This window comes from Sinocyclocheilus rhinocerous, unplaced genomic scaffold, assembly GCF_001515625.1.
Source record: "Sinocyclocheilus rhinocerous isolate Xijiao unplaced genomic scaffold, SAMN03320098_v1.1 scaffold1449, whole genome shotgun sequence".
NCBI lineage: Eukaryota > Metazoa > Chordata > Actinopteri > Cypriniformes > Cyprinidae > Sinocyclocheilus > Sinocyclocheilus rhinocerous.
This window is the reverse complement of record NW_015664992.1, coordinates 398,921-423,616: the sequence shown is the minus strand read 5'-3', so window position 1 is coordinate 423,616 and position 24,696 is coordinate 398,921. Positions and strand designations below refer to the sequence as shown.

The following is a 24,696-nucleotide window of genomic DNA, read 5'->3' as shown; positions in this document are numbered from 1 at the left end:
AATATTGCGCTCTACAATATTTCTATGAATAAATCTCTGGCAGAGACTATCAGCCAATCACTGTGTGCATAGTTAATAAGCATGCTGACATCATCCATAGCAACGAGCTCAACCCCGCCCCCTTACTCTGAGCTTAAGACTTCTCTCTATTTCTTAGTAAAAGTTTGTCTCAGCAGCTTTGTGAATAGGTTTTAAGAGAAAACTCTTAGCTAAAAACTTTTGATTTTGGTAAGATAAAATGTTTTGTGAATACAGTCCCTGGTCTTTTGTTCACTTAATTTTACCGCAGATTCATTTAGAAACAAGGCACAATTCGACGCAGGATTTTCACAAAGATTGAAACTAAAAGGCGATGCTGTGCGGACTATATTGGATCTGACCGTAATATCACAACACACAAGTGTAACTGTTTTATTATGTGATCACTATTGATTTGTCTGTTAAACAGATCGTTTGATATGTACTGAGTATTAATGCGTTTTTGACTTAAATCACAGCAGCGTCCATCTGTGAAGGATGTCTTAATACCGTTATAAGTGGACCTCAGAGAACAATACAAAATAATAAACAGAGGCAGTTCATGACCCCTTTAAAATATAGATTGGTCTAATTTGAATCCAAAAAATAAGACTCAATAACCCCTTGGCTAACTGCTAGTTGGTCAGACTAGTTCTCAGGACACAGTCTTAACAGAGTGGCTAAGTTTATGCAACTGGGTTTATGCCCAGTGTGACAATTCTAATGCTAATTTGTCTAACATCATCCCCGCAGTACTCTACGATGGATCAAATCAATTCATTATTATCTGCCTTGATTTTCCGGTGTTATTCCATGCTAAATGTACTATATAGTTCACAACTAGTTTGCGTGCTTGTTTATGGGTCTGTTTGTAGACGATCCGTTTCCCTGAGGCTTTGTTTTGTGTTCAGGTCTTTCAGCCGGCCTTTAGGGACCTTCCGCCACCCATGCTTGACCTTTTTGACCTTGATGAGACATTTTCTTCTGAGAAAGTGAGGCTGGCTCAGCTCTCAAATAAATGTGAGTCTCTACCATTCGTTCAAATGCTCAGAAAGAGTTCTGTTACTGTCATCGTTTCTAGCTCGAGTGGATGCTGATTGATTGGTAATGGATGTCTCATCTTCTGTAAGGTACCGATGATGATCTGGAGTTTTATGTACGTAAATGTGGAGACATCTTAGGAGTGACAGGGAAGCTAGACAAGGACAAAAGAGATGCCAAGCACATACTGGAACACGTCTTCTTCCAGGTGGTGGAGTTTAAGAAAATCAATCAAGTAAGTTGAACGTGCAGAAACATTTCTATTTGACCATTCATTTAGTCGCTAACGTAGTGAAATCATTGTGCACCCACAGGTTTCAAACCTGTATGGTTTTCTTTTTTTCCATGAAACAAGAAATACTTAGCAAAAAGCTGCACTTTTCCACACAATGAAAGTGCCATGCTCAGAAAAGGACCCCAAAACAGTAGTCTTAAATCCTTCACAACATTACTTAAAAAATTTAAGTAAACTTACATAGACATCACACAAACATCATTACAAACGTACACTGACCATCAAAAGACTAAAGAGAATAAAGAATGAAACAAGTTGGAAGAGCTGCTTTTATGATACTTGTGTATAATGTTGCTTTCTTTGTCATTTATAATGCCAAGCTTTAAAAACATCCTTTATGGAAAAGAGCATCCTGGACATTCTGCCTAAAATCTCTTTTTGTGTTTGACGGAGGACAGAAAATGACCAACTCTGATGACGCATTGTTTAATTATTGGGGAAGAAAAAAACAGGTCATTGTGGTTTGAACAACATGGGGGAAGAGTAAATAACCATTTTTGGCTGAATTATTACCCTAAACCTGCTACTTCTCCCCTTTCCTCCAGGAGCACGATATTGACACCACAGAAGCAAGGTTCAACATGTATTGAAGTAGACAGGCCACCGATCTCTGGAGTTTTGCAGCAAGGACTTGTTTGAGACCTGTGTGAATATGCGCAGTATAGACACTCAAACTGCAAACAAACCACACGTGCTTTACTTCCAGTGCAAGAAAAGCCAGGTGTGGTTTATCAGAACTTTCTTCATTATGAACTTTCTTAGGCATATGGTTTAAAGTTTCTAGTAAAATCTTGCTCAAAACCAGTTAACATTTACTTGCCTAGACCGAAGAAGATACATTTTCTTAAATGAAGACTTCTAGTCTAATGTGCAATGTATTTTATAAGACTATTTATCTTTAATGGCAAAAAACAAGACACATTTTCTAGAAATAAGTTTTTTTTAACTTTCTTAGATTTCAGTTTTTGCAGTGTTACGTCATCCTCCCGGAGCTGCTTCTATTCGTCTGAAAGAAGAAAGTCATATACACCTAGGATGGCTCTGGGGTGAGTAAACTAACCCTTTAAGGATTATGCACTGCTTTACGTCACTGTGAAAAAAACCAAAAACAAATCTGGCACTGAATGAAAAAGGTGACGTTCTCATTTGTTTCATTGATGCAGGACCTCCAGAAAGTATAGTACACACTAAATATCCGCTACATTACCTCCTTTTATTTCCAGGTTGATGTGAGCCAGTCAGCTGACCCTAAATGCCAGGTGACTCTTGAGCAGGGCTGTCCAAACCTGTTCCTGGAGGACCGCTGTCCTGCCGAGTTGAGCTCCAACCCCAATTAAACACAACTGATCAAGATAATAGACTTCAGGCTGACTAGAAACTTCCAGGCAAGTGTGTTGGAGCTAAAATCTGTGGGACATTGGCCCTCAGAGAGCAGGATTGGACACCCCAGAGTCCCAGGACAACAGCAGCAGACGGGCACAAATTAAGAAAATAACAATATAGAAGCATTTTCACTAGCGGTCTCAGTTATATTGACCCTCTATTGTCACTGTATTCTTCAGCCCACATTTCCACAGTGGACGAAATAATTGCACATTCTGAAACATGTTATTGATCGTGCAAGCTCACAAAGAGACATCGATTTGAGTAGACACTTTGTAACATTAATAAATGAAAGTAATTTCTACACACTTTATTTTTTGATTAAATACATTTATAGTACAAAAATACGTTTATATAAACATGGGTACCGCTCTAGTAAGCAGCCTGTAAAATAAAGACGCATATTAGAACAAACCAAGCTTTTCCAGGGTTTGCATTAGTGCACATACATACCTCAGATATGGTGTCTATCAAATGGCCGAGTTAGAGGAGCTCTGTTCCTCTCGGAGATCTGGGATTGCAGGAACCCGACTAGATCCCTGCCGGACCATTTCCCTCCACGAGCGCCGAAGCTCCTCTGAAACGTTCGGGTGAGGGGACCTTCCTGACGACACCAGAGAGACCTCAGGAGGGGCCGACAGGTTAATAGGACTCCATACATGACTTTGGGCTTTCGACTATGGCCTCCACAAGGGACACTTCCCACGACGGGTGAGTGGTGGTCAGATCGACGCAGGACAGGTCCAGCAAGCTGGCCAGGATGGGTTTTTGAAACTGGACTCTCTCGTAGGGTGTGGAGGACTTGCCTTGCACTGGACTGCCCAGCGCTGTGCTCAGGCTGCTGCCAGGAGAGAGAGCGTTCTTGTCGAGGGCAACTAAAGGTGAGGAAAGGCTTGTGGAGTAGTTCAGACAGTTGGGCTGTGGATACTCAGCACAATGCCTTTGTTTGGTCTCAGGAAGCCATCGGCTGAAACCGCTGATAAAGACAGACTCTGGTCCGCACAAAAGCCTCTGTCAAAGTCAGACAGTGAAGGGCCCTCATAACTCCTGGTCAGCTCTAGAAAATGAGCAGTGTTTAGAATTTACCGTAGAAACGGGTTTTGATAGATTTCATTTAAAAGGTTAAATGACTTTATATAGATGTATGCATTAGGATTGTACCAGGTCTGTCACGTCCTGCATCCATTGGGAAACCATGGTGTTAATGAGACTCGGCTTGCATTTATAGCTGTGCTTGATTAGGAGTAGTTCTCCGACTACAGGCTCACATGGGAAAATCAGATCTTTTTATTTAATATCTCGTTTGGCGGATAACAAAATAAAGTCATTTCGTTCTCTTTAGTGAAGTTAAATTAAAATATTTCCCAAAGCTAAACCCTCAGTCGGAACACGTCCAAATACACAATCTGTAATCTGAACATCTTTATAATGCAGTAAAAGGTAAATAACGAGAAATGGTGTGAGAAACTGAAAGTTTGAATGACTTGATATCAGTGATTTATCAATTAATCTAGAAAGTATTCAAAAACATACAGCAATATCCCCCTGATATATTACGGCCATTTTAAAATACACGAACAATATTTTTGTCGCTTTTGTGTAATTTGGTGCATACGTTATTATTACTGCACACGTTTGTTTTTAGGGAAGCGCGTCCATGTGTTTACGAGCGCGCACGTACTGCGTCTGGGGCTCAGGGGGGACGCGCACGCAGCGTGTGTCCGATGACGTCACTCGCGGGAATGGCTGAGAAAAAGAAGCGCGAGATAGAAACTTGGGCGCGCAGCAATACAGTGTATCTGGCGGGACGCGGTGCGCTTTTTTAATGAAAGCGTTTACTGTATTTGATCGACCAGTTTATTAACATCACAGATGTTTTGGCAGTTGTATGCTGCATGCATACATACAGTGTCCTCGTAAAGTGTTTTATTGGTGCGTTTTGAGCGAACATTAGGGAAATGTCTTGGTGGGCGCGCGGGTAAGTGCATAAAGAATATTATTCTCGTCTGTTTAATGTGATGTTATAATAGAATTTGACTTTAGGACAAGAAAACAATCACATCTGATGCATTCAACATAACGTTTGGGTTTGTAGAGATTGTTGGAATTAAGTTAGTGAATGATGCATTGAACCCCGCCTAATATAAAAACACAAAGAGAGCTCAAACTCACGGCACCCGTTCAGTTTAAACGCTATACAGACGAATTTAAAAACACACAATGTTATTAACTAATCCAGATCATTTCTATGTGATGCATACCTCAGTTTTTTACCTACATGTTAATGACATGCATTGAAACAATTAGCCAGATATGCTTGTAGAGGTGATACTTTACACAAAACCCAACTGTGCATCCTTGAGAGCGTCTGAAATGATTTAATTACCACTGATGTTGTTAAAGGATGTTGAGCTTTTCCTCTAGTTGTGTGGCAAACACAAGGCCAGATGTCAAACGGTGTCAGTGCACCATCAGCACATTGTTGCCAGAGTTTGCTGATCTGGATTCGGTGTTGTTTTCCCCAACCCTAAACATGAAGTGTGTGTGTGTGTGTGAGAACAGTGAGGATGAGGAAGAGGCCATGTGTCAGGACACAGACTCTGATGTGGCTGATCAGAAGGATTGTGGGAAAGTGAAAGTCAAGTGGACCCAAGAGGAGGTATGCTGCTATAGACAGCAGGTCTTAAATCACAGAAACCGTATATAGTGGGGATTTGTTTGAAATTCTACAGAAATGAAGATTTATGTATTGGAGGTTACTGGAAAAGTATAAAATTTTTTGCTCATGTGATGTGAAGTGTAGACACCTGGGGGTAAGCAGATAAACATCACATTTTCATTTTTGGGTGAACTATCCCTTTAAGCTAATTCCAAATCACTGCGGAAATGGCTTGAGATTATGAAACACTGAAACAAAAGATCGAAAACTATTAGAAAGCAGCTGATATATAGGACACCTGTAACTTCACTTTTGTTTTCCAGAATTTCCGTCTCCACTTTACGCTATTTAGAAAGATAAATAAATGTTTAATAGTTTGCTTGCCTTCATGTCATTCTAAACCTATGAATCTAATATTTAGACCTATAAACATTGATCTGCACGCGAACTGGGAGCTCATGAAATATGGTAAACAGAAGCTCAAACATGACTACAGGATAAAATGAAATATGTTCATCATATAAAGCCAACATATCTTTAGAAGAAAACAATGCTCGATTCATATGGATTACAATGTCTTGTAGTTTGTTTGGTATTTTTAAGTGGGAAGGTTTTGGTTGTGTAAACCTGACAAAATTGGGAGAATAAATGCAACTTTTTACTGTTGCATGGAATCCAGAGGATATTTGTCAAAAATGAAAGATGGCATATGCATTTATTTCTTGGCTTTGTGTTTTCCAGGATGATAAGCTGCGAAAATTGGTGCTGAACTTTGGACCGAATGACTGGAAATACATCGCTGGCTTGCTGCCTGTAAGTCTGTTTACATCAATAATGCATTCAGAGAGCTCACATGAGAGAGGAATCTCTGTGGTGGGCTGCTTTAACGGTGGCAGTCGTGTCGTTGTTGTCGTTACAGAATCGATCAGAGCATCAGTGTCAGCATCGCTGGTTCAAAGTTTTGGATCCTGATCTCGTCAAAGGACCCTGGACAAAGGAGGAGGATGAGAAGGTACCAAAAAAAAGAGTCTTTTAATCAAAAGTGTGATTTCCAAGCTGGGAAAAGTATGGGAATGAGTGAACTGTGAAGTTAGGGCTGCACAATTAATCCAATTTCTAATCACGATTACAATTATGGATGCCACAATTACGTAATCGTTCAAAGCGGCAATTAATCGTTCAAAGTCCACTTATGTTATTCTGCGTGCTTAAGATGCGTTTTTTTCTTTCTACATGTTATCTTAAGGGTTTTTCCCATTATTTTAATTTTAGTTTTAGTATGACATTATAATACCATTCATATTTTTACTTTTTTTATAATTTAAAGAAGAAACCAATCCGATGTATATTTGACATTTGAGGCTTAATACTATAGAAAAGCACTTAAGGTTTTTCAGTTAGAGTGTTTTCAGCTTGTTTATTTTCATATAAAAATACGGCATGCAGTTGCATCAAACAATGGTATAAACATCATTCAATGTAAATTGTGATAATAGTAATTAATAATCGCAATTACAATTTCAAGGGAATTATCGACAATTATGATTTTTGTCATAACCGTGCAGCCCTATGTTAAGTCATAAACATTTATTTGGTATATATTCTACATACAATTTTCCAAATTCTCTGCCTATGATTTTTCTACAATGTGGAAATCAAGACTGGAATAGCAAAATCTAATCATAAGAATTGAATTTATTGTATAACATTGAAGAACGCTGGGTAGAACAGAATCCAGAAAAAGTAAAACTGGAAAAAACACAATATACTTCATAGGGGCTTTACAATTGGTACAGCAGTTTCTTAACCAGCAATCTTGAACAATCAGACTAGTCTGGGAATGTATCGGTGACGCAGTATGTGAAGTCTGTTCGTGTCCAGGTGATTGAGCTCGTGAAGAAGTACGGCAACAAGCAGTGGGCGATGGTGGCCAAGCACCTGAAGGGCCGTCTCGGGAAGCAGTGCAGAGAGCGCTGGCACAACCACCTCAATCCAGACGTCAAGAAGTCTTCCTGGACCCCAGACGAAGATCTCGTCATCTACAAGGCTCACTGTGTGCTGGGCAACCGCTGGGCCGAGATCGCCAAACTGCTTCCTGGAAGGTGAACACACTGGAGATTTTAGGAATGATGGGTTGTCTGAATGAGTAGTTGGTTACTTGGCTTTTAGGGAAGGCTTGTGGAGTTGGGCTGGTTTCGGCTCGTGATTCAGAATCAGCAGAATGGAGCACGGCTGAATGTAATGGTATGCAAGCTTCAGTTGAACATATTTTAAAACGATATTATCGTGCTGGTCACATGACGATATGAAACGATATGCAAAAAGTGACGTTTTTAAAATATATTTAAACTTCTTATTCTAACACAAAAGGTCTTTAAAGTTGTGTTTTGGTCATTATGCTTTGGCACAGTATCTGTCGAATGAACTCAAACTAAAAGCACAATATGCTTAATCCCTTCATCAAGTCTGTTTTCGCTGCACGTTTCAAAGCGAAGCGCACACATTGTTCATGCGATCAGCTCGTGATCCGGTGTTTTCCGCGCCTCAGACCGGCTCTGTTCACAGTAAATTAATGCAGTGAACTCGTTTATTTCATGTGCTGTGAGTTTAGCGCGCGTTTGGGAACACAACGGCCACCAGTTAGGCTTTATTTTCACGGCAGATGATTACAGCGTTTCACTAGATTTGTAGTGAGACGCACGCGTTTTTGTAAAACTGTTTTCACTGAAGCTGGAGTTTTCCTTCAAAATAAAAGCTTTAAAGTGCAGCATGAATTGCTGACAGCTAGCGGTTTAAATGCAGCCCAAATTCAAAATATCTCTTTCAAGTGTAGAAATTAAGAAATAAGTATTGTCATTTCCCTATTGTAGTGTAAAGCAAAAAATAATATACCTATGAAATATTCATTTTCATTTATTTTACAGTGCAGTTGTTTTACAATATATGGCTTTTACTGTCATTGTTGTTATATTCTAATTTGTTCGGCATCCTAAAACACCAGTGTGAATGTCAATTCAAGTCATTTTTCTGACTTAAGTTTTCTTAGAAACATGGGTTGGAGCTCTTAATTTTGAGCTCTCAAAGTGCATTAGATAGAATAATTTAGCTTTAAAATGTACATAATTTTCATCTTTTTCCAAATCTTCACTTGCCTTTTTTTTTTTAAAATATCGTACCGTGGACTTCGAGATATTATCGTATCATGAGATTTTGACATCCCTAATGTTGACACATGTCTGATTGGTATGGAAGCTTGTTTCTGCCACGGAATAAAAAAAACAATTTAGAAGCTAATTGCAACTTTATATCTGACAGTTGACCTTTTTTTTTCTCTTTTTATATCCCGCAATTCAGAATTGCTTTCTCAGATATACACTTGCAATTGCGAGTTATAAAGTCCAGTTCTGAGGGGGAAAAAGTCAGCTCACAATTCTGACATTTTCTTACAATTGCGAGTTTACAGTAGGGATGGGCGATATCTTATCGTTTGCGATATACTGGTAAAAATTCTCCCCACGATAAGAATTAGTCTTCCTGCGATAATAACGATAAAGTCTAGTTGTTGACATATTTCTGTGTGCGACAGTGCGGACATCACGGAAAGCGGACGTGAAATTGAGGAGTAGTAGCCTATATCGCTAAATGAGGAGCTCGAGCTGTAACTGGTTTGGTTAGGGCTGTACAGTGCACAAAAAAATCGGTCTGAATAAATGTACTACAGTAGCACGTGTGCGATACAGTTTTGCATGTGTATGAGCCTGTTTACAAAACTTGACACTTTGGGCCCAATTTGGACATTTTCACTTTGGGGTGTACTCACTTTTGTGGCCAGTGGTTTAGACATTAATGGCTGTGTGTTGAGTTATTTTGAGGGGACAGCAAATTTACACTGTTATACAAGCTGTACACTCACTACTTTACATTGTAGCAAAGTGTCATTTCTTCAGTGTTGTCACATGAAAATATATAATAAAATATTTACAAAAATGTGAGGGGTGTACTCACTTCTGTGAGATACTGTATATATCACAGTTCTGATCTCACAGTTATGAGCTTCCATAGACTGCTATACTGTGAAGTTGAGAAGATTTCTTTTTGTTTATTTTTTCCAGAACGGACAATGCTGTCAAAAACCACTGGAACTCCACTATCAAGCGTAAAGTAGAGACGGGTTACTATGCCGGCGTGGACACGACGCTTCAGGTGCTGCAGCAGACGGAGACTGAAGAGCTGGTGTCTGAGGAGAGCGTGCAGCGGCAGGTATTTCACAGCAGCGGCTGGGAAGGCTTGTGGATGAACTCTGTTGATTTGTGTTTTATAGCAGGGATTACCAGGCCAGGTCCTGAAGAGGGTATAATGAAAACATCAATGATTTTAATTGCCAAGTCCCTCAGGCAATCTATAGCAAGCTATCTGATGTGATACTATAGCTGACGGCTGCATGGTTACAATTTTATCTCTAATAGTATCGATCTTAGAAGTAAAGTAGTTCATAAAGTCATTACTGCTGTGCTGTTGGGAAATGTCAACACACAAAGTCAGCGTGAGGCCTGCTTTTGACATTCGAATCGTTTGAAAAAAAAATTACTAAAACTTTCTACTAATTGTTCTCGAGTGTGCAGTTGTATTAAAATGTTCCGGCTGTGTTTTCTGCATTACTGTCCAGAGGCTCTGCAACACCGCAGCTGAATCTACAGGGAGAAACACAGGGACAAGTGTAGTCTAATTCCCAAAGAAATAACTCCTTTGAGCAGATTCTGTATGATATTTCAGTTCTTAGTTTTATGATTAAAGATCTGTCGTTTCAAAACATATAATGCAATGCAATGAAGAAACGTTCCTCAAAAACCTGATGGATCATATCTGATACATTTGAACATGAATAAAAAAATAAAATAATAATAATGTCTGGATGATCATATAGGCTAAAGCTAAGTTAATGAAATGGTCACCTTGAAATATTGCTAATAATATCAATGTCATGCTTATGTTTGCTTTGTAAAAATCAGTAAAGATTAGACATGTGAAGCATGAGCTGAAGGTGGACGTTTTTACAATTACGCTTAAAGGCCTTTTACTTGTTTTGAAAGTGTAAACCATCAGACGACAGAAGTAGAGATTGTGTGCAACAGCTTTTTCAGCCAAGTTTTGATCATGTTGACAATTTATAGCCCTTAGAAATCTGCATATTAAATATGACACAGCAGGTTTTATAGGGTTAACGCTTGTTGCACTTGAATCAGTGACAGCAGTGTTTGGTTGTTCGTATGACGATGTGTGGTTAAGATATGGTTTTAAAACCTGTGTCTTTAATAAATAATCATGTGTTTCGTGTCTTGCACACTTGTGTGTTTACAGGATCCGGATGCTCATGAGAAAGTCACCTCCGCTCCACAGAAAACTGCATCTCCCAAGACACCGAAAGCTCCAGCGACCCCCAAAAGTGAAGCTGGAGACTCGAATGTGTCCACGTGGGTGATGGACCGCTCCGGCTTCCTCTCTCCCTCAGCGGCCCCCTCGCTAAAGGAGGTGATGGAGCTGATGGATGGGGTGAGTTCAACCCTAAAAACAACAGATACTATTTGTAATTACGATCAAATATGTTATACCATGTATATATTATAATTGATATTGCTTTTAAAAACAACCATTGCCTTACACTCTCTGTAATTTGATCAAGTGAATTAATTGGTCAGAGATGAACAGCTACTACTAGGGCTGGGTATCGTTCAAAAATTTTCGATACCGATACCTTGACTTCGATACCGGTTCCTGAACGATACTTTTTCCGATACCAATTTTATGAAATCAATTTTAACAAGATTACATTATCTAAAAACACCTGAGACTTGAACAGTAACACACCTTTGTGCCAAACATTCATTCATAGTGTTAACACTCGCACTACATTTATATCTTGTGGTTTTATATGTTAAAACATTAAACAAACATTCAGGCGTTGTGAGACATTTAGACAATGAAATATCACATATTTCAAAATGTTTCACTTGATTTCAAACATGTAGTCAGGAATTTCTTCTTCCAGAAACAAAAAGTAGCCAGGATGAACTCTTCACGTTTGTTTACGCGGAGACGATGTGGGCGTTTACTTGTGCGGGTCTCACTTGGATGTTTAGAATCTGAAAAGCGCGATCGGCTCGTGGGCGTGACCGCATTAGATATGAGTTGAGACGGGAAAACTGGACATCGCGTATGTTTCATACGGATTACTTTAACAGAAAATATTTGTTTTGGACGTGACTTGGTTCATTTAAAGGTAGACATTTCAGGCTTTCTATACATATATTTCTCATGTCTTTGAGGCAAGTATTCGCTGAGATTCAGGTTGTTTTATTTAAGTGTCTGTGAAGAGAGGTGACAGAGACCGAGACGGCTGAGAACGCACCCTGTTTATTTTCCAAAACACATTGTTTTGTTGTTATTATGACTATACACAAATAAAAGGTTCTGCAGGTGCTGATACAGGTTGGTTGTGTTGCCTCGCGAGGTCTTTACAACTTGCCTTTGAAGTACATCAGAACATCGAAATCCAAAATAATTCCAAACATATGCGGTGCTTTTTCGTTTAGGTATCAAGTCGTCTGCAGGACTTTGCTCTTCTGCAGACACACTTTGTTGGGAAGTTGAACTGCTGCTCCCGCTCGCGCTTATCTTTTCCAAATGCCGTTATTTGCTGGTTCAGTCAGCACGTGCAGTGTTAAAATGCCCCCTATTGGTTAAACACTGCATCAAAGTAAAATGCGCATGAAGCAAACTGTCAAAAACTATGTAGATGCTTGTTACATATTTGATAGTCCTTCATCTAAATAATCGCAGCTCTTGCGATTTGAAAATCGCACCCTTTCAAATCGCGATTTCGGTTTACTAACGATTAATCGTGCAGGCCTACCGAACGACGAGACGTTTTTCGATACTCGATGGTATCGAGGCAGTTCAGTCGGTGCCTTAAAAAGTATCGAACTCGATACCCAGCCCTAGCTACTACTGTCTGCTGATGTCATTTAGCTGGTTAAAATAGTGAGAATAACTTCGCATAGATCAGTAATGTTTCACAGCAAATGCGTAATGGCATCATTTTCCAGCAAAAGTGTTTAGTGACCAATGAGAAAATTGTGATGCACTTACCGTTATCCCTTACGGCTCCGATGAGGTTTTGTTCCGTCCTCCACGCTGACACCTCACAAAAGACTATTTTTAGCCAAGCAATGCGGAGAGCCGCTTCAGAAACATGCCGCAGCTGGCTGATAAACAAGCATTAGAGCGGCCTCGATCAGCTCCGGTTCCCATGGAGCCGTAACGCGCCGCAGATGTGTGCAGTGAGGCGCAGATCAGCTCTAATGTCACTGAATCTGCTGTTAAAAATTAACCATCCATTCATCATATCAAATCATCATATCATCATGCAAAACATACACGACGACAAATAGCGAATTTTTCATTGTTTCTCGAAACGTCATAGCATTTCCACACCGGCGATGACATGACTGTGGCACCAAATCATTTATGTCCCCAAGCATCATGTACGTCGTCACGCATTGACATCCTCAAATTGTGATCGGTTCGTGAGATCGGCCAAGTGTAGTGAGTACCGATCAAGTCATAAAATGTGATTATCGGCCGATACCAATCTCCGGCCGATCGATCGGAGCACCCCTAGCACCGAATAAACAATCTTGGCTGAAACCGAAGATTATGGGTTGAGAAACACAGAACATGTTTGTAATGCAGCTCTCCCATTACTTTTATCAGTAAAATAGCTTTGTTACTGAAAAGCTCACAGTCAGTGTTGGGTAAGTTACTCAAAAAAAGTACCACCACCACAAATTAATAATTACTTCTTTAAAATTGTCATTTGATTACATTACTGTTTACTGCATTTAAAAAGTAATCAGATTACTAATTACTTCACTTTCAAGTTTACTTTTATCAAACCTAACAAATACACTACAACGTGAAACTCATAGTTCTTTCATTAATATTGACTGAAAAATTACATAAGTAATATTTGTATACACTCGAAATATCAACACAACTTTTTTGGTTTTGTAAAATAAAGAAAACAAATAGGGTGCGCTTTCTGCATTCTCAGTCTCCGTGAATATCTTCCTGAAACGAGTCACTAAAATGAACGAAAATGACATGAGAATTATATCTAAAGAAAGTTTGAAGTGTCTATTTTTAAATGAAGTCGAGTATGTCGAAAACAAATATTCTCTGATAAAATAATCTATATGAAACCAACGCGAGGTACAGTCTTTCCCATCTGAGCTCAATAATGTGATCACGCACATCGCGTGCTGTAGTGAAGTGAAATGAAGTGAAATGTGGCCAAGTACGGTGACCCATAACTCAGAACTAGTGCTCTGCATTTATCCCATCCAAAGTGCACACACACAGCAGTGAACACACACACACCGTGAACACACACCCGGAGCAGTGGGCAGCCATTTTTTTGCTGCGGCGCCCGGGGAGCAGTTGGGGGTTCGGTGCCTTGCTCAAGGGCACCTCAGTCGTGGTATTGAAGGTGGAAGAGAGCGCTGTACATTCACTCCCCCCACCTACAATCCCTGCCAGTACGAGACTCGAACCCGCAACCTTTGGGTTACGAGTCAGACTCTCTAACCATTTGGCCACGACTTCCCCAAAGTCGTGTAAGATAATGAGACGAGCAAACATGTAAATGTCCACAGTTTTTGGAAGACACGCTGCGAGGAATAAGCCTTGAATTTACCTCAGAAGTAACTTTAATATATACTTCTCACCATAAAATTAGTCAAAAAAATAAAACGCCTTAAAAACAAACCAAACTAGCTGTGGACTATCTCTTACTTAAAGGCTCCAACAATTTTTTAAATAGTGTCAAAAAAGTGTCAGTGACTTCAAACACTGTTCCAAACAGATCTTGCTTTTTTTGCCATACACCAAACACAATGCCCTCAAAATAACTCCTTATAAATAACTTTGTAAGTATTTGAATTCTCACTAATTGTGCTTGTACTGTGTAAACTAAATTAGCAATTTTGACTGCAGTATGAAAGTTTTAGAAGTCATGCCCGTTGATTTCTTTGCATCCAATCAGACAGAGATTTTTTCTGAATCGCCTGGAGATTTCAGTGCATCTCTTGAATAGAGCCTGACCAATATATTGTTTCGCTGATTTTATCGGCCGATATGAGACTGTCGCAGATATATTGGTATCGGCTAATATGCCACCGATATGAAAATTTTTTTAGAGAACATAAAATGCAGATAAAATGCTTGTAAATGGTGTAATTACGTCATTTGTCCAGCAGAGCACGCTCCATTGTTTGTTACTGGTGACCTGGATGAAACGCTTTAAAGCTTAGGCCTAAGTGTATGGAATGCCATTGAAACTTTGAACGGCCATATCTCTGTAACGGCGCAGCGGATCCGCACCAAATTCGGGGGATCCCTTCAGCTCGAGGAACCGAATCAAGTGTACGTCTCGAGGCCCGCTTTCGAATGAGACCACCCCCCCGCCATCGATAGCCCCCGGGGTCCAGGAGTTACGGGCGGTTACATTCGCGGTCCGACGCCGAACGATCTGGCGATCCTGGGGGGGCTACCGATGCGCGGAGGGTGGCGTTCGAGAGGACTCCTCGAGCTGAAGGGATCCCCCGAATTTGGTGGAGATCCGTGGCAGCGTTTGCGAGATAGTGACACCAGCCTACACTTTCCCTTCAGTAAGGAGGTCTCTTGTTCAGGCAGCAGCATTCAAGCGTGGTCTTATTCGACCGTAAGTGCCCTGCGACGTGGACTTCACATGATATTCCACCATGATTCCAGTTCCAAGGGAATGTACACGTTACATTCAAAGGGCATTAAAGTGCGCGAGACGTGAATTTAAATTCTATTTATTTACAGAGGTATATTATGTCTAGAGGTCGACCAAAATGGGTTTTTCTCACTGGCCGATGCTGATATTTAGAAAGCAGGATGCGCTTTGGGAGCTGGAGATATAGCGGTTTCCCCGGTAAAGGCTGTAATTAAATAAGCACTGCGCTCATTAAAAAATGCCAAAAATCAGCCGATCAATCGGTCGACCTCTAATTATGTCACACTTCTCTAGTAAGTTTCATCTGTGTAGCGCAAATCCGTGAATGAATGTTCCGAAGTGAATTAAATTTCAACGGAATAAAGTTGAATGGAATTGAATTGAAATAAAGTAGAATAAACTTCAACTTTACTGTCAGACTCATTTTGGATAATAAAGTTTATTGTTAAATTGTTTAATGCCCTGCCTCCATTACGTATCTTTGTCATGTCATTATACGTGTTTGATCACCACATTTGAGTGATCATTGCAAAAAAATGTGTTTATGTATATATATTCTGTTTGTGTATATACTGTATTCTATATACAGTACCAGTCAAAAGTTTGGACACACGAATGGGAAAGTGTCCAAAAATTTTGACTGGTACTGTACTATAATATACACAAAGAAAATCCGCCGATATATCGATACCGCCCTTTTTTTACTCCCTAATATCGGCATCGGTATCGGCCCCCAAAAAACCCATATCGGTCGGGCTCTACTCTTGAATAAATCCATGTTGTTGAGGCCTGATGGAGTCTCTGAGTATGGGCCTGATGATAATAATGCTTTCTTCCACAAGGATCTTGAGGGCTGGTGTACGATGTCGGACTTTGAGCTGCCGGAGGAGAGCCAGAGCTCCGAGCTGCTGCAGTTTCGTCTGGAGGGCAGCCCCCTGCAGGAGCTCAGCAAGGGCAGCAAAGGGGAGCTCATCCCCATCTCACCCGGCGGGGCGACGCCTCCGTCCATCCTGAGCCGCCGCAGTCGCCGCCGCATCGCCCTTTCCCCAGACCCCAACGACTCCATGACCCCCAAGAGCACACCGGTCAAAATCCTGCCTTTCTCTCCTTCACAGGTACGGCAGACACTTACCACATCACTGCCATATTTTTACCTGATTATTAAGGTCCAGATCCACCAGTTAGCACCTAGGGGTCGACCAATATGTTGGCTAATTTTTGGCAGGTTTTTTTTTTTTTGTTATCGGCATTGGGCGACGTTTTGGAAGCAGGACCTTTATTTTGATGCCACAGTATATGACAAAATAAGTTTGCCAGTCAGACTTATCAAATTTTGCTGAGTGCACTGCTAGTTGCAGTTTAATTCCTTTTTTTATTCATATTTTCAACAGACAAAATCAAGAAGTTGCATCTAAATAAATCTGTTTATTTAATTTTTTTAAATCAGGTTAAAAATTTTCAATTTAATTTAATTTGAAATGATTTTAATGCAAAATTAATATAAATTTCACCAGCAGTTATGCATGTTTTTACTATCTTTATATATTGTCATATCAGCTTTTTATCAGCCACCATGCTCTCTAAGATATCAGAATTGACATCAGCCATCTTTTTCCAGCTAATTTTAACCCTAAAAAGGGCAGAACCATAAAGAGACATCAAAAAATTAATGTATTGCTATTTTCTATCTTATTGGGACTCATATAATGCAATTTCATTTTATTTTATTTATTTATTTTTTCAAAACTTGACTCTTGATTTGACTCTTGACTTGATTTTCATGTTTGTATCCCCCAGGATACGTTGCTCCTTTGGGGGTATAAATTCACTGAAAACAGAACACTTGTTTATCAATGCTTGTTACAACATGGTGGTATTTCCTGAACACTTAGAGTAAGGTTGGTCTCTTTTTAAAGAAGACAAATAGCAGATTATTTAATTTCAAAGAAAGAAAGTATAAAAATGTTATAGAAGTTTAAGTGTGCAGTAAAGATAATGTAGCATATATATATATATATATATATATACAGTGGTGTGAAAAAGTTTTTGCCCCCTTCCTGTTTTTTTAATTGTTTGCATGTGTGTGTGTATATATATATATATATATATATATAAAATAAATACTTTATAAAATATGTTTCACTTTACATTTCTATAAAAACAAAGCCATATGTCTAACCAAGTTATGTTCCAAATTTGAAGTTGATATCACAAAAATTGTGGTTCCTGTGAGATTTTGTTTGGACACTATACCAAAAATAACCACTGGGTGACACCCAAACTCTATTTAATTTTTTGATGCAGTTTTCTGTCTCAAATCAATCATTTTCTGTCACAATATCACTTCTATTACAAAACAGTCACCAAATATATAACCTTGACTGTCATACATTTCCAACGATAGGTGTTTTGTCAAGATTACAAAAAGATTGGATTTTCTAAAACACAAGGTTTAAATGCTTCCTGTGAGCTAAACAAAGAATGCATGAACAAAGTCAATATATCTAGATATTCACAACAAACACCATTCAACATGAAACCAAGAAACGAGACCTACGCTTTCCCTGCCTCTCCCCACAGCCTCTCAAATGTTTGTATCCCCCAGGATATGTTGCATCATAATCATCAGATAATTCAGCATGTTGCTGATGATATAACTGTTCTTCACAGAATGACTATATCATGGAATCATGTTGAAGATTAGCAACAGCTTAATTTATTACGATTCACTTATTTTTATTACGAACAAGATGTTGGCCGTTCTGATTTTTGTTTTGTTTTGAGCAGCTGAATGTGACAATATCTGCTTGTGTATATCAAACACACACGCTCACAAATCCTGAAGAGAGAAACCATCTAACACGTTTGATTCAGAAAGGCTTCACAACAGTAGCTGTGCTCATGTATTTACTGTAAAATGGTTCTGAGTTTTAATATTATTTTGCTGTTTTACAGTTCCTTAATATGTGGACCAAGCAAGACACGCTGGAGCTGGAGAATCCTTCTCTGACGTCGACTCCTGTCTGCAGCCAGAAGGCCACCGTCACAACACCCCTGCACCGCGACAAAACCCCGCTCACGCAGAAGGAGAACTCCCTGTACGTCTCAGCGCTCACAGAGAGCTTTATTCACATCATTTCAGTTCAGATGTCACCGTTAAACTCTTAATTTGCCCTCCTGTAGCTTTATCACACCTAATCACAAATCTGACCTGGATACGACTCCCCGAACCCCCACTCCATTTAAAAACGCCTTGGAGAAATACGGCCCTCTGCGGCCCCTGGTGAGAGTTTTACTCGTTATTATCACGTTTATCTCACATACAACTCACTGATGCTTGACCTCCTGTTTGATATTCTAGTTTTGATACTGTAAGTTGAAAACAAGTGTTTTGTGTCTCTCTCTTTTGGTTCTCTTAAGCCCCAAACCCCAAATTTGGAGGAAGACCTTAAAGAAGTGTTGCGCAGCGAGGCAGGAATTGAGCTGATAGTAGAAGATGAAACTCCTACAGAGAAGAAACGCAAACAAGTGGTAAGACAGCACACACAGACTTCTATATGGTGAATGGGAGACAACAGCAAATACAGCAGGCGATACATCGGTGATATTGCGTAGCTTGTCAGTGAACTACGGCTCTGTGTAGTAAATGCCGCTCCATTTGAAAGCAGGTGATGGAGATTTACTACTAATCACAGAACCGGCATTACTGACGAGATGCGCATGACAATCTAATGATGATAATAATAAGACCATGCCAGGAGACCCAACAAATCTGGAGGAGCTTGAGAGATTTGCTAAAGAGGAATGGACTGTGACTCCTCAGGAGACATGCCTGAAACTTGTTGAGAACTACAACAGACGACTAAAGGCTGTTATCAAGCAAAAGTTATACACCATTGACCGTTAACATCAGAGGGCTAATCATTTTGACCTGTAGACTTTTTTTTATTCTTGGTTCTAATTTTGTTTCTATTTGTATTACAAACACTCCAAGCTTCCTAAATTAACTATTATGTTTAGAAATGCTGTGTTGAAAAAATCTTCTCTCTGTTAAACAGCACTTGGGAATTATTTATAAAAAATTATGAAATATTTCTAAAAATTTTGTCTTCAACTGTATATAATTATCAACATGTAAAACTAGTAGCAACATGTTATATTGGATCATATGCTTTTATTTAAAAAGTTAAATATCGTCTTATCTAAATAAATTAAAACATCTAGATTTAAAGTTTCTCTCTGTTAAGTAAACACAAGAACTAAAGAAATATTACAAAGGAGTCAATGCACAAATTAATAGAGAAATAAGTGTTTTGTTTTTGTGCTTGATGGACCATTTATCATATTAAATTTGTTTTCACTTTTCCTTTTAAGTGTTTATTAATGATTTATAGACTAATTTATTTACATTTTTTTATTTAAATACATAAAATTGATGTGACTTGTTTATTTGCCAGGTGCTGTTATATTTAATTATGTGTGTCTCTTTTAACAGTACCGGCCGCCGATGAAGAAAGTGCGTAAATCTCTGGCTCTGGATGCCATTGACTGCAGTGAGACTGTTGCTGCACGAAAGCAGCAAATTAAACACGCAATCAAAACGAGTCCGAAGGTACAGAAACCGGACCGATGGTGTTACTGGGCAAATGCATCACTGAACAGATTTAAAGCGTGTTTTGTGTTTTGAAACTCCAGGCTCACATGGCGCGGTCGCTCTCTCTTGTGTCCTCTTGTGATGTGAAGACGGAAGAGAATGTGTTGGATCAAGGATTTATTCTTGGCCCGAATGAGAGCGGGCTGCCCACTAAAGCTGTGCCTCCCACACTGAAACAGAGTCCTCCGTTACCTGTGGTAAGTGCTGTTAGATCAGACAGCAACATGTTTACAAAACATAATTATTATTTTTATTTTTTTTACAAATTATATGCGGTCGTAATAGATTATCACAACACAGCTAGTATGTTTAGTTTTTCTGTTGTCTCGGTTCATAACCGTCAAGTGTTTTAGTATGCAAAACTATTTTTGCACTGATGACAGACATTGGTTGTGTTTTTAAAGGAATAGTTCATCCAAAAATGGATGAAAAATTTTTCTGAAAATGTGTGCACCTCCAGGCCATCCAAGGATGAGTTTGTTTGTTCATCAGATTTGGAGAAATATTGCATTGCATCACTGTCTCAGCAATGGATGCTCTGCAGTGAATGGGTGCCGTCAGAAATGTCACAAAAACATCACAATAATCCACAAGTAATCAACGCCACTCCAGTCCATCACTTAACATCTTGAGAAGAACTGTGTTTGTAAGAAACAAATCCATCAAGACGTTTTTAACTAAAATACGTGTCCATAATCCATAATAATGCTTCCTCCGATGAAAAAGTGTTCTGGTCTGAGCATCACAGATCAGATTTCATTTATCTAGTGAGGAGAGTGAGTCGAGCTGACTGACGAGAAGAGTGAGGCGAGACAGACTAGACGATCGCGGATGATTTAGTTTCGAAACGAGATGCAAAAGCCCCTGTTTGGAAATATTTTGGATTTTGAAAAGCCTGTTGACTTTTGCCGTTTATCTAAGGTGATTTTGGAAGTTTTTTTAAAACACTCGTTTCTTATTTAATTGTTCCACGGTTGTATTGTATTTTTTTTGTTTTGTTAATAAAAGTTCTATGTTTTATATATAGGCTAAAGTGAGTTTGACGTTGTATTTTGTTGTTGCATTCAAGCAATTGACGCAGAATTGACGCTAATTCAAAAGTGAAAGTAAAATGCGCACGACCCCCACGGTGATACCGGTATTACCGGTGTTGTCACACGTCGATTAACCGGTGGGAAAATTTCCTCACCGTCACAACCCTAGTCTGAATCATGAGAGAAATCTGCACAGATCAAGCAGCGTTTACAAGTCAAAACAGCTCTAAACAAATATGTGGCTGGATTATTGTGGTGTCTTTATCAGCTGTTTAGAATCATTCTGACGGCACCCATTCACTGCAGAGCAAGTGATGAAATGCTGCATTTCTTCATAACTTATCTACATCTTAGATGGCCTGAGAGCAGTGGTGGAAAGAGTACTGAAAAAATATACTCAAGTAAAAGTACCATTACCTTCCAAAAAATGTAGTGTGAGTAGAGTAAAAGTACTTGTCCAAAAAACTACTTGAGTAAGAGTAAAAGACATTGTTCTAGAAGGATGGCAAATTGTTATGCTGATAATACAGTTTGTAAGGAAAAATGCATTAAATAGCGAGTTATTTCTGGGGAAACTTTTTTAAAGGAAGACACACACACACACGTCTCTTTGCTGAGCCGAATCAGCAGCATCCACAACTGAACGGAACAAAAAGTGTTGAACTTCAAAATTGTTTATGCGCGAGTGCACTTGCTAAATGAAGGCGGATTGTATAAAATGGATTTTAAAAAAATAATCAAAAGTCAACAAGTTAAACAAGCAGCAACGACTTATCCAAGTGACCGCTGCAGAACGCACGCGAGAGAGAGACGAGGCAGCGCAGATCACGCGTCTCATAAGTGAGCGGGAATTTACCAAACGTGGCACTTGCGGGAGTTATCACTGTACGCAATACCCGCAACCTCACACCAAATTTCAGGCCGTGTAGATAGGCAAGCATATATACAAATCATTTAGTAAGCAGAAATCCGAAACTTACCTTCACATATTAAGTTAGAGGAAGATGCGACTGAATTGATGCTTGAAGAATGCACTTCCAGCAGCCATGATAAACAGTTGGCGGTTAAAGTTTTCTATGCACAATTTGATTTGACGAAAGTCACGAGACTATCTCTCTATCCAATCACGTTGATGGATAAAAATAAAATTAAAATAAGCATGTAACGACTACAAACGGAGGAAAATAGCGGAGTAAAAGTACCGATACATCACTTAAAATGTACTCAAGTAAAAGAAAAAGTACACCATTTTTAAACTACTCAAAAAAAATAAAAGTATAATTACTGATAAAAACTACTTAATTACTGTAACGTGAGTATTTGTAATTCATTACTTCACACCCCTGCCTGAGAGTGAGGACAATTTCAGCAAATTGTCATTTTTGTGTGAACTGTTCCTTTAAATAAGTGTTTTTCACTAGACAAAAATAGGCATTAGCATATGGTTATTTCATTTCAATCATTTCACTGTTAAATTTCCAGCAACAATAATTAAGTCCTGATATATACTGCAGCCATGATTTTATAAAATTATCCATGAAACGAATCGTCCATGGGGAACAAAAAGTTGTCTAATCATGTTCTTCTTCTGATAGATGTCTCCAGCCTGGGAAACTGTTGTCTGTGGACGGACGAAAGACCAGCTGATCATGACCGAGAAAGCAAGGCGCTACCTTCGCTCTTTAAAATCTCATGCACCAAACCGAGCGCTCATACTTTCCTGATCCCACGCCGAGTCCCAGTGCAGCTTCTGGATCATTTTTCTACAAAGCATAATGTGTCAAATTTGTGTTGATAAAAAAAAAAAATGTAAATGTCATGTAGAATATGAAACCAATTACTGTTGCAGAATAGACACTTTAATGCTGATAATGCTCTTGTCCTGTTTTCATTTAACCCTGTATAATAAGTGTGTTGCTATTTTTTTTTATTTATGTATTGTCAACCTGTTTTTGATGTGGCAGCTAATATAAGCTGAGTAAATGATCAGGTTTCTGTTCAGGGATCTCAGTATCATTTTATATTCTGTTCTACATATCTGTAAGGATAATTAGACTCGCTCATGTGATGTACTCGCTGTATATACAGTCTGTGTATTAAAAGAAATTGGTTGACACATCTTCAAGTTTTGTAAAATTGCATTTAGGACCTCAGGCTAAGGTTTTAATTCGGTGTGCATAGAAACATGATTTATTTTTTTTTGTCTGAAAAAGAAACATAAAACAGCCACCGACTGTCTTGATGGTAACATTTAGACCATGTATTTCTGTAACTAGCGCATTCAAAAAGAATCATCTCCAAATTTCAGGAGAATTGAAATGGTTAATTACCTTGTTCTTTGGTAAAAGCTGTATGTTATTCATATTTAAAGTTGAGCTGAGATGGATGTAAGGTGCAGTTTTATCTGGTTGTGTACAGACATGCAGTGATAGTATTGCGCTACATCAGATGTAAATAACTGAGCTTGTAACACATTGCAGTAGTTATAGCATTTAAATAGAGGCAAAGTTTTTGTTGTTTTATGTGGGGTTGTGTTGGATGAGTTTTTCCCCAAGGAACATAAATGGACTTACCAAAAGGTCAGATGTGTTTTTCTATACCATGAACAGATGCATGATGTCCCAGAACAGACTTATTGCTTTTCTTGGTTAAATAGAAATAGCATGTTACAGAAAGGTACTTAACTGTTGCACATGGTGAAATGGCAGAAGCCAGTGTTTCTCAGGATGATTTTAGCCAAAGTCTCTTTCGTGGGCAGTCAGTTGACTGGACGGCCATCCTCCTGGACTTTACTAGAGCTGCTGTTTAACTTTGCCCATTCATTGTGAGGCAGGTTATCTCTTGACTACATAGTGTCTGTGAATCAGTTACTCAGTCCGTCTGGATCTACTGAATTGCATGACTTTCTTCTACTGAAAAGTTTTGGCTACCTTTGACTTGTATGGACAAAAAAAAAAAGGCATTTATGAAAATATCTTCCATTATGTTCCACAGATAAAAGAACACTACAGGTTTGGAGTCATATCACTTACAAACACAAATTTGTGTCATGTCCAATCAAAATAAGTTTGTCAATATATGCAACAAGTGATCTCTGTAATTTGATCTCTTTAATGATAGCACATAGAAAGCAGATCAAACACGCATACTGAAAATGACTTCACTTGATGTTCGTAACATTCTGAGACTCTTCTTTGCACTGCAACACTTTGTATGTTTTCCAATTTTTATATTTTTTAGTCAATTGGTGTTTACAGCCCTCTTCAACCAAACCACTACAACCGGACAAGAACTCGATGCACACGCCTAAGATGATTGCATTGTGCTCATACTGTAAAGCCATTATAGGTTTTCAGCTAGGGAATCTCATCTTTGTTGCCATTTTATGCTGCACATTTAAAAATGTATAATGACTTCTTGCATTTTTTTTTTCTAAGTGTTACATGATTGTAAGCAGTAGGTGATACATAGAACTGCTGGGTACCTGTCTTTAAAGGAACACTCCACTGTTTTTGAAAATAGGCTCATTTTCTAACTCCCCTAGAGTTAAACAGTTGAGTTTTACCGTTTTCAAATCCATTCAGCAGATCTCCGGGTCTGGCGGTAGCACTTTTAGCTGTAGCTTAGCATAGATCATTGAATCTGATTAGACCGTTAGCATCTCGCTCAAAAATGACCAAAGAGTTTCAATATTTTTCCTATTTAAAACTTGACTCTTCTGTAGTTACATCGTGTACTAAGACCGACGGAAAATGATATTTCGCAGCGCCTGAAAATAGGCTAACTTCCGTCAAC

General features: G+C 39.0%; 2 protein-coding genes and 1 pseudogene across 6 annotated transcripts in view; 2 read left to right on the top strand and 1 right to left on the bottom strand.

Annotated features, from left to right (window-relative positions):
• Positions 1 to 2,125, top strand: part of ift52 (intraflagellar transport 52 homolog (Chlamydomonas)) — a 12,472-nt gene extending 10,347 nt beyond the window's left edge. For all 4 annotated transcript variants that reach the window (XM_016541485.1, XM_016541483.1, XM_016541484.1 and 1 more), the window contains 3 exons: positions 930 to 1,038; positions 1,149 to 1,294; positions 1,900 to 2,125. In XM_016541485.1, coding sequence (XP_016396971.1) covers positions 930 to 1,038; positions 1,149 to 1,294; positions 1,900 to 1,944 — 300 coding nt within the window. In that variant the 3' untranslated portion in view covers positions 1,945 to 2,125. The remainder of the gene's footprint in view (positions 1 to 929; positions 1,039 to 1,148; positions 1,295 to 1,899) is intronic.
• Positions 2,126 to 3,040: 915 nt separating this feature from the next.
• LOC107730615 (uncharacterized) lies at positions 3,041 to 3,968 on the bottom strand (annotated as a pseudogene).
• A 513-nt stretch (positions 3,969 to 4,481) lies between these two features.
• mybl2b (v-myb avian myeloblastosis viral oncogene homolog-like 2b) lies at positions 4,482 to 23,019 on the top strand. 2 transcript variants are annotated; one of them, XM_016541496.1, is made up of 14 exons: positions 4,482 to 4,715; positions 5,300 to 5,396; positions 6,138 to 6,209; positions 6,316 to 6,408; positions 7,278 to 7,498; positions 9,509 to 9,656; positions 10,755 to 10,946; positions 16,056 to 16,328; positions 18,169 to 18,311; positions 18,397 to 18,496; positions 18,634 to 18,744; positions 19,709 to 19,825; positions 19,909 to 20,064; positions 22,497 to 23,019. In XM_016541496.1, exons 1-14 carry the CDS (start codon positions 4,696 to 4,698, stop codon positions 22,623 to 22,625), a joined length of 1,872 nt encoding a protein of 623 aa, XP_016396982.1. In that variant the 5' UTR covers positions 4,482 to 4,695; the 3' UTR covers positions 22,626 to 23,019. The 2 variants fall into 2 exon arrangements, with proteins under 2 accessions (XP_016396982.1, XP_016396981.1); XM_016541495.1 differs by having other exon boundaries at positions 7,263 to 7,498.
• The last annotated feature ends 1,677 nt before the right edge of the window (positions 23,020 to 24,696 follow it).

Excerpts from the sequence above, each read along its gene's own strand:
- mybl2b (XM_016541495.1), top strand. The coding sequence starts at position 4,696 with ATGTCTTGGTGGGCGCGCGG. Across the intron at positions 4,716-5,299 it reads ATGTCTTGGTGGGCGCGCGG|TGAGGATGAGGAAGAGGCCA; the intron begins GTAAGTGCATAA and ends GTGTGAGAACAG. Across the intron at positions 20,065-22,496 it reads AGAGTCCTCCGTTACCTGTG|ATGTCTCCAGCCTGGGAAAC; the intron begins GTAAGTGCTGTT and ends TTCTTCTGATAG.